This window comes from Pteropus vampyrus, unplaced genomic scaffold (genome assembly GCF_000151845.1).
Source record: "Pteropus vampyrus isolate Shadow unplaced genomic scaffold, Pvam_2.0 Scaffold261, whole genome shotgun sequence".
Lineage (NCBI taxonomy): Eukaryota > Metazoa > Chordata > Mammalia > Chiroptera > Pteropodidae > Pteropus > Pteropus vampyrus.
Window position 1 is genome coordinate 2,504,953 of NW_011889042.1, and position 14,874 is coordinate 2,519,826.

The 14,874-nt window shown below is 41.9% G+C and overlaps 1 protein-coding gene across 1 annotated transcript in view; it reads left to right on the forward strand.

Annotated features, from left to right (window-relative positions):
- TEX14 (testis expressed 14, intercellular bridge forming factor) overlaps positions 1-14,874 on the forward strand; it is a 63,332-nt gene that overhangs the window by 29,909 nt on the left and 18,549 nt on the right. Inside the window, exons 11-20 of the mRNA XM_023520387.1 lie at positions 827-1,017; positions 1,445-1,595; positions 2,713-3,635; positions 6,233-6,339; positions 8,460-8,573; positions 8,782-8,867; positions 9,755-10,012; positions 11,050-11,150; positions 12,928-13,047; positions 14,456-14,525. Coding sequence (XP_023376155.1) covers positions 827-1,017; positions 1,445-1,595; positions 2,713-3,635; positions 6,233-6,339; positions 8,460-8,573; positions 8,782-8,867; positions 9,755-10,012; positions 11,050-11,150; positions 12,928-13,047; positions 14,456-14,525 — 2,121 coding nt within the window. The remainder of the gene's footprint in view (positions 1-826; positions 1,018-1,444; positions 1,596-2,712; positions 3,636-6,232; positions 6,340-8,459; positions 8,574-8,781; positions 8,868-9,754; positions 10,013-11,049; positions 11,151-12,927; positions 13,048-14,455; positions 14,526-14,874) is intronic.

Here is a 14,874-nt window from a genome sequence, read left to right on the forward strand (position 1 = left end):
TTGGATTTTTTCTCCCCACGAGTTACTAAGTTTTAGGAAAATGCAGGCATAGGAAAAAGAGATTTCTTCAGGGAAACCTCTTTGTGCTTATGGAAAATATAAGATAATCTCCCAGGCATCTTTCTCTTTTAACCTGTTCTTTAAGACTCAGCAAAGCCTATCTATCAACTTGTTAGTAGTAATGCACTTAATCCAAGAAAATTTTTAAAACTGAATATTGCTGACAATACTTATGGAGTCTCTCTGAAGTACGTCTTAAGAACTTGTAAATAAGTGGAGAAGACTGTCTTCTGAGAAGTAAACTATAAAATCAAACACACCAGAGTTCAGTTATAAGCAGTGTCACTTAAAGACACGGAAGCCCTTTCAAACATGCAGGATTCTAGTGTGAGTGAAATAGTCACATATCTGAAAACGGGTGGAATCCTTCAGGAAAGGGACATACCCATGTGCACACATTCACTGTGGGGGTAAGTGACAGGCAGCCCCTGTTTGGCAGTGTTTACAGTCTCAGAGGCAAAACCACACCTTCCATGAGAGGAGCATGTTGGGCAACCCAGCCCGACCCCATGGAACATGCTCTGTGGTCCCCAGGTCTGTTAGTGGGAAGCCCACGTGTACATGATTCTATGACTACTTTTTCCTGTCTCTGCAGCAGGGATTTCCCTGGTAAATGGGGAAAGTGGCTTCTTGTTTGTGATTGGGCTTCCAGGTAGTTTTTCTATAGAGGGAAATTCATGTTTTAAAGGGGTCGAGTGACTGGGCTAAGGTTACCCAATTTTATCTGAGTTCTTAATGTTACTCCTTCCAAATTTTTCTTTAACAGACAACATACCCTGGGATGGCTTAGACGGCTCAGTTATTAAAGAAGCCATTGTCTTGGGAAATTATTTAGAAGCTGATGTCAGGCTTCCAAAACCTTACTATGATATTGTTAAGTCAGGCATCCAGGTCAAGCAGAAAGACCGAACTATGAACCTTCAAGATATACGGTATATCCTGAAGAATGACCTAAAGGTAAACTCTAAAGCTGTTGGGAGTTTATTTCTGCTTCTTCATCTCAGGGGAGTAGAGAGTTAGAGACCAAGAAGAAGCCAGAGATCAAGATGTAAGAAGTTTTGGGAATCCTCATTGTATGATACCCTTTCTGTATTCCTGAGAAAAGCCTAACTGCTTAACTTGGTGAGGGCAGCCAGGAATTGATGAGGGAAGCTGGGGAGGGTCAGCACATAGTAGGGCACCTTGTAGGCACATAGTAGGACTCAATGAATGGCAGCTATTGTTATTGCTTTTAAAATAATAACAAATTAGCTAATCGGGACTACAGTCAGTCTACTCAACAGGAGCAAGAGGGGATTTATTGGATACCTAGATTGGTTTCTGAAATACCAGTGACATTCAGATGATTGCACATACGTCCTTGACAACATTTACCTCGTTATAGGATTTAATTGGAGCCCAGAGAACTCAGCCAGCCGAGAGCTCCGGGGTGCAGAGATACGAACTGCATCCAGATGTCAATGTCTACCTAGGACTGACTTCAGAACATCCAAAGGAGACCTCCGATTTGGAAATAAAAGAGCTGAAGGAAGCCGGTATGGCCTTAACCCACAGGTTTTGACAAGAATGTGTTCTCGGAGTCTCGAGCTGCAACTAATCAACTCCTCTAAACTGTACATGTCACTTACATTGGGAAAAGACAGATCCTTAAGAAAAAAAAATCAAGATCCTTGAAATTATTAAGTTAAACTTTTTGAGCTCCATGTACACCTTGGTTGGACCCAGAACTAAGCAGCAAAACAAGTTTATTTCTAGCATGAGTGCCCTTAGGGATTTATCTCACTGCTTAAGAAATAATGATTTCTTAATTTATAATTTTTACCTGCTCATTATAGAAAGTCTGAAACAGTGCAAAGAAGAAAATTACTTACCATTTTAATTCTGCCACTTGGAAATAATTTAACATTTTGGTGTTTCTTTCCAACTTTTTCCTATAGCCTTACTTCTTTTTACTACATTTAGAAACCTTAGCATTCAGAGCTGGAAGGGGTCTTGCAATCGTCAGAGAGGTCGTGGCACGCTCAGGATTTCAGAGCTTGTTATGGAGCTAGAACCTAGGCCAAGTGACCATTCTCTCTGTCTTTCTTTGGGCAGGGCTGGAGGCTCTCAGAATGGCCCCCCGCCAAGAAGCTCTCCTGACTTTAGTTCCTCCGTCCTGTTCTCTCAGAGCTGTGCATCATCATCCGGGGTGATGGGTGGTCAGTCCCTGCTGTTATTTTTTGAGGCAGTGTCTCAACTACTTTTATCAAATGCTCATCAAGAACGTAACTTTAACCTACATGAGTATTCAGACTCTTGTGTGTATCCAGAAAGCTATGACTTTAGTCCTTAAGATTCAGGGATCTGTAATTTGCATGTGCTGACAGTTATTCATGTTTTGACCAAACTGTAGCTTAAGCTTAGACTGTTTCCTCCAGGGTTTGATCCCTCCCAGATTTTCTACCTCAGCCCGTGTCAAATGGGAACTTTCACTTAGGTTAGAAATACCCTCTCGCCTTCTGTGTGTATATCTGTTAGTCTTCCACACCTGAGAAGGGAGTGAGAATATAGCTGCTTTTTGCATTCTTATGCTACTCAAAACAACAACCAAGGCTGCTTACCTGTTGCATGTGATCACTTTAGTCATTTGCATGTTGCTGCTCTTTTCAGCAGGCAGTCAGCTTCATTCACCAAGGAGTCAGTCTTCTCCTGTCGGAAAAGCAACACCAGATCCTCAGGCCCCAGATCCAAATCTGATGGCCGAGGAGACTCAGAACCAAGATGCTGCTTCTCCTGCTTGCTCTATGGCAGAAGAGGCCAGAAGCCCCAGCCCTGGTCAAGCGAGCCTCTGCAGTTTTGAAATCAACGAAATCTTCTCAGGCTGCCTGGACGTGGGAGATGACAAAGAGGAGTCCCCAGGAGCTGGTTCATCTGTTGAGGGGACTAGACCCAACCAGGGAAATGAGCTGAAGTCCCTGGAAGAGGAGTTGGAAAAGATGGAGAGAGAAGCGTGCTGTTTTTATGACGAGGATGAGAGCTCTTCGGAAGCTGACACAGAGCTCTCCTTTGAGGACTGGGACTGGCAAAACGGTTCGCTTAGTTCACCCAGCCTGCCTGAGCCAGCCAGAGAGGCCAAGGGCAACACGAGCAACAGGTCCATGACTGAGGAGTACATCAGTAAGTGTGTGCTGAATTTAAAGATTGCACAGATGCTAATGCACCAGAATGCCGATTTGCTGAGGAAAACCCAGCAGAAAATCAGTAAGCTGGAGATGATCCAGAAGGAGCAGGAGGAGCGCAGGTCTCTGTGGGCTTCTTCAAGAGAGTTTGCTAACGTCTATGACTTGTCGCCAGCCCTGGGCCCCCCAGCTTCCAGTTATGTTCCACCTGTCATGCAGCTGCCTGAAGACGAGCCACCGGATGCCGGGGGCAATTATCCGACCCTAGCAAGGTCTCCAAGAACAGTGAGAGACTTTGAAGCAGGACATTTTGGTAAAAGGACCAGAAAAAGAAGTGGTTGTGACTGGAAACCTTTTACTACTTTCACCCAAGTCTTTGAAGAAAGCACTGGGGATCTGTCAGAGAAGAGCCATCAGGTAAAGCTAAGAAGTGGGAGGTAGGGTGCCTGAGCAGGACCTGTAGCCGGGTTCAGCATTGCCCCTAACCCCTGCGCAAGGATGGACATAAATACAACCAACTCGTAGCGGAGTCCTCTTAGCTTTGAGAAATAAGACCTCTAGAGTGAAATTCCAAGGTAGATACTCTTCACCTCTCAACCTGACACACCGCTCATGTCCTTCTCTGTAAATTCCGTGCATCAAGTTGAACCACATGAAATTTCTGTTTTATAGGTCAAAATAATCAAGAATGGACAATTTCATATGGTTCAACTTACTAACTGTGGTATCTTGGGCAGGTATTAAGCTCCATTCCCCATTGCTTATTCAGTCAGTCATTCACTCATCCAACAAACATTTATAGAATCAGAGGCTATATATTAATTAGATCCTGGGATTTGATGAGTCAGCTGCAAGCTCTACCTGGGAGTAGCTCAGACAGCATGGGAGCTGGCCCAGGAGGTTTAGCTTGAGACTTAGGGAGGCTGTAGAGCGGCTTCTCCATGAGCTCCCGAGGGACCAGGTCTAGGTCTAATTCATTCTTTGTCCGAACATCTAGCAAGGTGCCTGGCACATAGAAGGTACTGATCAATGGTCATTGAGGCCACGAATAGATGAAAGAATTTGAACAAATTCACACACAGAGAGCTAGCTGCTTCTCGAATCATAGAATTTTAGAGATAGATCAATCTCATCATGTCACAGAGTGTGAAGCTCGAGCTCAGTAACAAACTTCCCGAGGTCCAGGTATTACTTACCGAGATGAAGGTGGAGTAGGAGAGGTCAGCTCTATTGGAAGGAAGATTTTATTACTAAAATTAATTAGAATTGCTGACCAATGGTGATGAAAGCAGGCTGACTTTTAGTGGGTTTTATTATTGTTTTGAAATTCTCCACCTACTCTCCACCCCCTTATTGCCGGCACAAGGCAGACAGCTCCCCCATCCCCCGACTCCTACGTTGCTGCCAAGGTCCACAACTTGCCCACAGGTTAGGGGCAGGTTTCCTGACTTCTAGTCCAGTGTTCTTTCATCGTACCCTGATGAATTTCAGCAAGGCTTCTGTCCTCACTTAGAACATTTAGAAAAGCACTGACATTTTGTTTTTATACAAAGAGAAGGTAGGAAGGATTTATGTAGACTCTAATATTTGTTTCTTTTGAAAATCAGAGTTCACTAAAAAAAAAACTATTAGACATAACTTTTATTGTATATTATGTTTTGGTTATCTATTGCTGTTTAACAACGACAACAACAAAAGATTAATGGCTTAAAGTAACAGTGGTTTATTACTACACAAAAATCTGTGGGTCAGGAATGTGATAGGGGTTACCTGTATAATTTTTCCACTCCATGTGGCAGGAGCTGGGATCACTTCCTGGACTGCATTCAGCTGGAGGTTGGGCTAAGCAAAAAGGTCCAGGATGGCTTCACTTCTATGTTTGTTGCCTTGGGCTCCTCCAGGCGCCCTCTCTCTGCACTTGGTTTCTTATCATTCACTAAATTGTCCCATCTAAGCATCTCTACAGCAGGGCAGCTGGCCTTCCAAATGAAAGCTGAAGGTTCCAGGCCTCTTAAAAACTAGTCCCAGCCCTAGGAAAATGTCACTTGTGCTACTTAAAGGGAGGGAAATAGACACCAGCTCTGGAGCAGCAGAGTGGGCAGGGAGGGGCAGAATTGATGGCAGGCATCGCTAGAACCATCTACTAGTTAGTATATACAACTGTGTATAAAACCGTATTTAATGTCTCTTTAAAAAATCTCCCCTGGTTTTCTAGCATAATTAAGGAATAAAGCATTTTCACTTAGGTGAATTTTTTATACAATTGAAATTGATTAATTTTTCAGTTCTTAAATTTTAAATCATACTGAATGAAAACACTACAAATTTCCCATTATTCTAAATACCTTTTTTGAATATAGTCTAACCTCTCCTTGGTGGCTGTGACATTTTTCTGAACATCTGTTATTGTGATGCTCTGTGACACAGGCCGCCTTCAGCCCTGGCTGAGGATGTTTGTCCCCAAGCAGAGGCCTCTGGTGCTTATACTTCAGGATGCTTGTGATTGCTTTTATGCATCATCTTAGTTTTAGGCATCTTGCTGCCCCACCCAAACCCCACATTTGTTGCCCTTAACTTGCTGTAGGTTAGGAAATATAGTTAACTAAATTTGTTAAAATTGGAATAATCAGATCCAGAAGTCTTTCTTTTGCGTGAACGACATAGGCTTTCATTTATTTTACTATTTCTAAAGTATTATAGCCTTTATTTTATTGTGTTTTATTTTCATAGCACCCCCATTGGTGGGTTCAGGCAGATGCTATTGTCCCTGTTTTCTGGGATGAGGAAATTGAAGCACAAGACTCTTAGGTTAGCTTGAGTAAGAATTAGACTAGAACTCGGGGCCCAGGATTCCTGCCACAAAGCCTGCTGCCTTAATATAATATAGAGAAATCATCTTGGTAGATCTGCTTATTTCTACACATTTAGCAAGAATGACTTTTAAAATAGAATGTGAGAGTGAAGAAAAGGAATTCCTTCATCAAAGCACTGAAACATGTTTATTGCTTTTTAAGCTGCCAACTCTTTGTGGCCCTGGCAAACAGAGCACAGGTGAACAATTTCAGCCCACTCCAGGAGCCAAGGACAGTTTGGAAAGAAATAGGAACCAAAATACCAGCAGGTAGGTTAACATTTTATTGTTCTTTGTATCACCATGCCTTTAGATTCCCATGTGGCCCTGAGGCCACTTGATGATCTTCATATGTCTAATGACAAAGTGAGTGATAAGAATAGTAACACTGAAACAGACTTTGGCAGGTTCTCTCTGTTAAGTGAGCAAAAAGAGCAGTGTAATGGAAACTTGTAGGAGACATCAAAGGTAAAGCACCCGGCAGGTTAATCAGACAGAACTCAGCAACTGTCAGAAGCAAAGCATCTTGCCTTTCCAAAGCTGCGCAGGTGGTTTTTCTTATCAAAGGAAATGCCAGGCATTCCATTTGCCAGGGCTCCATAAACCAAACTATGTGGTTCAAAATAAGCATCACTGACAGGAGGGCAGAAGGAGGAGGTAGAACAGTATCACTGTTACCTTGTAGCTTCTGGTTTCCAGCCATATCAACGAAGGGAAATAGCTTTAGCACAAAAATAGCTTTAACACAAATCACTGGAAGAAGAGCATATGTGTACACTGGGTTCTTCAGAACCTACGTAAAACTAATTTAATTTTGCATAGGAAGAATTAGGAAAGGAGCAATAAATGTTTTTCAAGATAGGCTCAGTTGTAGTTTTCCTTTTCTGTGGTCAAATGGCAGCACTAATCCACAGCTTTGAAGTCAGTTCTGGACAAAAAATTTTTGTTCCCTCTCCCAGTGGTGATTGAGACTAAGGACAAGAGTTTGCCGTTTTGGTTGTTTTTTTTTTTTAATGTTGGCAGATGTGTACATTAAAGGAGAATCAAGGAAAATGCACAGACATTTTATTTTAGTGTATTTTACCTTTATGAAGGGAGTTATTAAAGAATCACCTAATGGAAGGCATCAGAAGGTTTAGCATTCACATCATCGATAAAAATAGATAGGGTGCCAGTGGTCATTAGACAACAAAGCAAAAGCTATAGTTGTGCCTTCTTTGCCCAGCTACACCCTCTTCCTCCAAAAGCACAAAAAAAAACCAAAAAACAAAAACCAAAGTTAACTTTAACATTTTGCTACTAATCCACTTAGTCCTTTTATATGCTTTAAAAAAATAAAATCATAATTATATACATGTATATCTTTTTTAAAATTAAGTTTATTGAGGCAACATTGATTAATAATGTTATATAAGTGTACAACTGTATAATAAATGTATACATTTTGATTATATTCCAATTGTATTATTATAATGTATTATATCCTGACCTTTCACTTTATATTAGAACATGGACATTATCTCACATTATTAAAAATACCCTGTAAACTTATTTTGAAATTTTTGAATTTCCCCCATTGTTGAATTTTAGCTTGTTTCATTTTTTTTTCATTATGAATAGGACCACAGTGACTTGTAAATAAAGCTTTTTCTGCATTTTGGATTATGTCTTTAATAGATTTCCAGAAGCAGAGTTACTAGGTCAAAGGGTTTGAACATCTTAAAGATTCTTGAGAATCTTTGTTGCCAAATTGCTCTTTAAGGAAGCTTATCAGATCTGACCTTTCCAATTCAACGTCTCTCTGCTTTCTGGTCCAGCAGGGGAGTGGGGCATTCTAGATAACAGAGAATTCATGTGTGTGCCACAGATCACACATTTCGAATAGTTTAATAGACAGTAAAATATATATAGTCATGGGATGTTTAGAGGAAAAGAGACCCTCCCTTGTTTTGCAGATGAGAAAACCTTGGCCCCAAAAGATTAAAGTTTGCTAATGTCAGACAGCTAGCTAGTGGCAGGTCAGAGTCTAGAACTCAATGAAACTAGCCTGGAGGTCTCTGAATGTTCTTTAGGATTCCTGGTGCCTTAAGTCCATCTTTACAAATTTTAGTTACGATGCTATCGCTGATATGCAGGTGTGCCTGTTACTAGAGAATTCTGATCAGAGGGCAGAACCAGTTACTGAGCCATCACTGTGTTCTATGGCATTGTTGGGGAGAGAGGCTCTGCAGCAGCCTGAGGACTAGGATTCTGCCTTGTGAAAGTGCATTTTAATTGTGGGTTTCTTCTACTTCTGAAAATTTTCCAAGAGCACTTTTAGAATCATGAAATCTGAACTTGAAAACAAAAAACCTCTAGAGATTTTCTAACCCAGTCCTTTCATTTCTTAGCCAAGAAAAGCCTAGAGAGTCCAGTGCCCAAGCCAAAGTGACACAGCTAAATAGCGCACTCTTCACCATGTCAAACCCACAGGGGCCCCTAGTGGCATCCAGACGCTCTACTAGGTAAGGAGTCTTGCTGGCTGAATGCTTCAGTGTCTTGCTCCCTCTGGTGGTGGACTGGAGTCAGTGCAACCCCAGGAATGGCTCGAAGAGTCCTATAGGAGATGGTCCTCTGGTTGGGCTGGTGGGTTCAGGGTTGTGTCAAGACGAGCAATCTGATGTGTTTGTGTCCACCCCGCTCCTCTCCCTCCAAAAAACCTATGCAATTTAGGACCGCTGCGGAATCTGTGTCTTCTGAAATGTATAATACGAAGTCAAGAAATGAAGATAATGGAAAGGTACACTTGAAATGGAAAAGTGAGTATAAAGTATAGCTTCTGTTGGACAATGAAATTTGAACTCTAACCTGGTTGTTATCTCTAAGTGCACAGCCTATATCGTACTGTCCTCCCACATTCTTTTTTCTGTTAGATCATTCCATTTTGATTACAAACTGCAGAAGAGAAATGCTGTTTTCATTTCAAGACTACATAGAAAATACTTTTAACATATTAACATATTATAAATAAGTGTAGTAAAAACACACAATATAGGTATTTAATATATAAGATTATTAAAGTAAAAATCATGCAGTGTAACTTTCACATATCCTGTGAGCATTATCCTTTTGTATTAGTTTTATCTTATAAGCTTAAAATGACCCATTTTTAAAATACTAATGCTAAATGATATTAACAAAAAAGTGATATTAACAAAAGTATAGACTATAATGAAAACACACATATATACACACTCCCAAAATATGAACTCAGCATGGCCTAGATAAAATAAAATCCTTTAGACTCTCTACAGACTGGAGGCTTCAGATGTCATTTTCTTATAAAATCTTCACAGCAAGAAGGTCCATCTACAAGTTTTCTTCTGCCTTCCACTCCGAAATTCAGCAACAAGGGCTCTAACTGAAGTTCTGCCTTTCCCTCACTCTGTCATCAGTCCTCTCCTCTCCTCTCCCCTCCTCTCTTCTCCTCCCCTCCCCTCCCCTCCTCTCCTCTCCTCTCCCCTCCCCTCCCTTCGTCCCCTCCTCTTCAAGCTAAACAAGGTAAGCTAAGGGTGATGCAATTCTAAGAAGGCAATTATTGTGACAATAGGAGCTATAAAAGTATTACAAATCTCTTTAACAATCAAAAGCTTTTGTTTGCTGTGTTCACGGTGCTGTTTTAAATGCTGCTTTCTCTTATATCCAGTGGAGGTGAAAGAAATGGCAGAGAAAGCAGCTACTGGGCAGCTGGCAGTACCTTCTTGGCATCCTCAGAGTAGTTTGACTTCAGAGAATGAGGCTGAAAACAGGGCCGATTCCCTGCTGCGGCCCATTAGGGACGCCGAGAATGTGGATTGGCAGCGTGTCGTAGAGTATCCCAGGAGATATGATGAGCCAGGACGAAATGGCAAGTGTGACAGACCGGACAACAGTGACCATGACAATGACCAGCATGGTTTCACCAGTAAGTTCTGTTGGAGGAATCAGGATAGGTGAACTCTATCAAGTTACCAGCTCTCAAAAATGTAAAACTCCTGGAATATTTCCTTCGCTTGATTTTCTCTCCTTCCCTACTGTCTGGGAACCCTGAATTCCCAGGGAAAGCAGTATACCCTTTTGATCCCACTATCCTTCCCACAGGTAAAGAAATCCAGAGATTCATGAGTTTTTCTATTGCCAGAGTGGACCTGTTTTCTCAGAGGAAGTCAGATAATCTTCATGCACTAACCCTGATACTGGCAAGGCATTGAACCTTCCTTACCTGAGGGCAGTGATGGGCAGCCACTCCCTACTGCCCATTTCTTTGCATTATATTTTAAGCTGGAAAAATTCTACTGGCTCCCAGAGAGTCTATGCCAGAGGAACATTTGGCTGTCAAAGTTAAAGGTTTGCAGGTTAAAACTGAAGGCTGTATGTGTATTTTCATCTGGAAATTTGCTCACATTCAGGGTATGGGACATTACTTCACGGTTGTTTGCAAGTCAAAGATAGGTACGTCTGAAATTATCATTTATTGTAGGTAGAAAAACTATCTGTTGGCTTAGATTTTTTGGTATTAAGAATTTGTTCTTTGTCAAGCTTCACTCTTTTTTTTTTCCAATTGCAGTTGACATTCAATATTATTTTATATTAGTTTTGAGTATACAGCATAGTGGTTAGACATTTATATAATTTACAGAGTGATCCCCCAATAAGTCTAGTACCCACCCACCTGGGACCATAGATAGTTATTACAGTATTATTGACTGTATTCCCTGTGCCATACTTTACATTGTCAAGCTTCGCTCTCGAATGAGGGAACAAAATTGTGGATGATCCAGGGCTGCATGCTGGGGCCAGGCTAAATGAACAGTCTCCACTCTCTAGACTGAACCTGACATATGGGACATGGCTACCCTTTGCAAAATATGCGTGCATCTCTTCTCTCATGCCACCCTTTGCCCTTCTATGCCATCTGAATACCACTGAATGGCTATGGTCTGTTTGTGTTTTAATCCTTAGGTATCAGGCACCTGTCTCTCAGAAAAAACAAACAACCAGAGCATAATCAAGTCTTACAAGTAATTTCTGAAGCATCTGTGATCATTGAGAAATCTTACAGCGTGAGTACTATGTTCTTGAGAGCCCAGTTGAACCGAAGGACCTAACAAAGTAGAACCAAGTTGTTGTTATATATTATGATATCGAAGTAATATCTACAGTAGTTCTTTTTCATTGGAGTATGTGCCCTCATGTCTGACATGAATGAAGAAGTCTTTTCCTCCCTAACACTTTTTGAGTCGGTTCAACTCAAAGCGTTGTGTATCTTGGAGCTTGGGGGACATACAGGCAAGTGTCAGATTCAGCTCTGGCTCTTGAGTGTCCCATGTAGGTGGGTAGACAAGACCAACTCTGGAGGTACAGCATGGGTTAGATACCTAAGCTAGTGGCCAGCAGGTAACTGAGGTTGGATTGGAGAAGGAAAAGCAAAGCCAGGGTTGTGATGAGAATGCCTTCACCTGGACTGTCCTCTAAGACAGGGATCCCCAGTCGCTGGGCTGCAGACCGGTACCAGTCCATGGCCTGTTAGGAACCGGGCCACACAGCAGGCCAGCAAGCAAAGCTTCATCTGTGTTTGCAGCCACTCCCCAGTGCTAACATCACTGCCTCAGCTCCACCTCAGATCATCAGGCGTTAGATTTTCACAGGAGCACCTGTCCCTGGTGCCAAAAAGGTTGGGAACCGCTGCTCTGAGACTGAAATTCAGCTCTCAACTCAGAAGGAATGTCCATGCCTGACAGCCGCACCTCAGCAGGGTCTGTGGGTCATTTCCTAGCGTTTGCACTGAGGTTACAGCTTTGCCTCAAGGGTTTAACATCCTCAAAGCCTGCAGTTGGGCCACAGTCCAGCCAGACTCAGGAACCAAAATTTTTTTTATCATCATTGACATGAGGCCACAATCACTTAAAGAATATAAATAGCAATTGAGAATGAAACAATGAAAAATTGTGATAAATTTGAGGTCTTTTGAAGAACATGCTATTGTATTTAATCATAGCACCCAAACCACTCACAAAACAATTTATTTCTTCTGTCACGTGAGGGCTGGAAGGGTACATCATATTAAGCATACTGGCTTGGCCCAGAGAGGCAGGTCTGTCAGGGGAGTGGGGAAGGTATGGGAGGCCAGGCTATCTAAGAAGTTTCAATTTGATATGAGAGGTAAAAGAGAGCGCTGCTAAGTGCTCAGGAAGAGGAAATGTGTGGCAAAAGCAGTGCCCAAGGTAATAAACCACAAAACCTCTACAAAGGGATGATCGGAGGTGAGGAAAGGAGCCAGCTATCGGGCCATGTGGGGACCAGGGCCAGAACATAGAGAAATAAGCAGAAAAGAAAGGGGTGGAGCACAGATGCTAAAGAAATAAGTGTTACTTTTAAGAAATAAGTTTACTTTAAAATGCTGTTTTAAAAATCATGCTTGCCTTTAAACTGTAACACCCAAGGGACTTCCCAGTTCTGAGCAGCCTCAGCCTCCTTGTCTGGAGGACAGTGCCAACATGCGGACTTTGGCTGTATGCCTGAGGATCAGGGTGTTTAAATTCAGTCCCCAGCTGGAGTTGTCTATGGCCTTTCTTTTTGAGAATTTTAGAGCAGAAAGGTCACCTCCCCCTCCATCATACAGATGTGGACGCTGAGACTCAGGATTGTCATTCACCACACCTGTTCCGGGGGTTCACAGCTTACTGTGGGGAAGGAGGGCAGAGGCAGGTGTGCAAGCAGGGAGGGCAGGATCAGAGAATGACTACTGGGTAATTTTAGATAACTTCGTTATTTGCACTGAACCATAAAGGCATTTGTTTACAACACCAACTTAAAAGTAGTTTCTTCTATTATTAATAGGATCAGTCTGTGCAATCAACTTGTTCACCAGAGTCTTCTGAGGACATAACAGATGAATTTTTAACTCCAGACCATGTATATTTTTACTCCTCCACCACTCAAGGAAACTTAGCTCTAGAGGTAAATATTTACAGTTCAGGGTAAAGTATATTTTCAGCTTTCTCCATTGCCTTATTCCTTAAAAAAATTTTTTTTTGAGAAAAATAGTTACACATAAAAGTATACAATAACTATTTATCAGTGTTTTCATATGTTTTGAAGAAAAAAAAATCTGAAAAACAAGACCTTTGAGAATGGACAGTCAGATGTAGTTTCTCCCAAGTTTGTGGTTCTTGCATGTGAACCAGCACTTTGTACCTTTTTTCAAACATTTTTCTTCATGTTACCAAGTTCACATATCCTTTCTGTAGAGAAGAGAAGACGGCCTGTTATTCTTCTTCTGTGTGAAGAACTGGTGATCTGCAGATCTGTAGAGAATTAGCCCTTGTCTGCCCAGTGTTAGTGATGGGAGAGCCAGGATTAGAAGCGAGGGTTCAGCAGTGAGCATGAGGTTCTCCAGTACACCGGGCTTTCCTGGGAATCTGCCTGGCTTTTGCAAGAAAGAACCTCTTTGTACGGAGTATTTCCATTTATAAAATGAAACTCATTGGATTCTCTTATTTACTTAAACAATTTCTACCTCATCTCTCCACTAACCTGCCACCTTTTACATCTTAACCAGTATGGAAGGTGGAGTAGAGGAAAGAGAGGATCGTACATATCAGTCACAACATTTGACAAGAATTCAGTGGTACATGAGAAAATACCACTTCCACTTGTTTGTGCTTCTCAAAGATCAGTCAGAGCAGTTCTCCATGATTCATCCTTTAAACATTCTTGATCTTACTGTGAGCAGACTGGGACATTGTGAAAATCTTTAATAAAAAAAAATATAAAGTATGTATGTATGTATGCATATATAATATATACACATATATAAAGTATAAATAGGAAAAAGTACACAGATCTTATGTGTACAGCTCGTGAACTTTCACAAACTGAAGATATTCATGTTACCAGCACCCAGATCAAGAAACAGAACATTACGGGTCCCACAAAAGACCCCTGTTGGGCGTTGGGCCTCTTCCCAGTCACTGCTTCCTGTCAAAGGAACTAGTGTTCTGACTTCTCACCCCATGGAGTAGCTTTGCAGTCTGGGCCACTTTTCCAGCGTTCTTTGGCTCTTCTGATGAAGCTCCCAGGAATCAAAACATCTTTATTGGAAGGTTAGGGTGAAGAGGGGATAGTGATAGGAAGAAGAGAATGTTCCTGTATTCCTCCTCACAATGGAAGGTGGAGGAAGGCCTGGTTGTTGAGGAGGGATATGCAGTACGAATAAGTACTTGCCTGCAAAGAGGGTGTATTCTTTGTCCATAAAAGGTACAGGAACCTTACGAAGATTTTCAAGGTTTAAGAATATCAAGAAATTCTCCCTCCACCTTTTGATGATCTGTCTGCCTCCATTGAACCTCTTTCCTTTCTTTTGTAGACCTCAAGTCCCATAGTAGAAGAGGACTTCCACAGAATGAGAGATGCTTTTGCCCAACCTCAAGGCGCTGGTAATGAGCCTTAGGGCAAGTTCCTTTGAGAATCACAGATGTTTAGAGCTGGAGCTGTCCTTAGAGATAACCTCCTCCAGGCCTTTCATTTTACAGTATAGAAAACCTAGGCCCAGTGATTTCCCCTCATTAGCACGAACCCCCTGTCCCTCACCAGCATCGCGACATCCACACGTTTTTTATACCCCCCCCTTGCATTCTTATAGCACATGTTGTAGTAGTTGCCTCTTTTTCCCCTCCTGTCTTTCACTAGATTTCAGGCTCCTTTGTGGCACATAGTAGGTATTCAGTTATCTTTGCTAAGCTGACCTGAGGGAGTTTCCCAGGCCACACAGCTAATTATGGACAC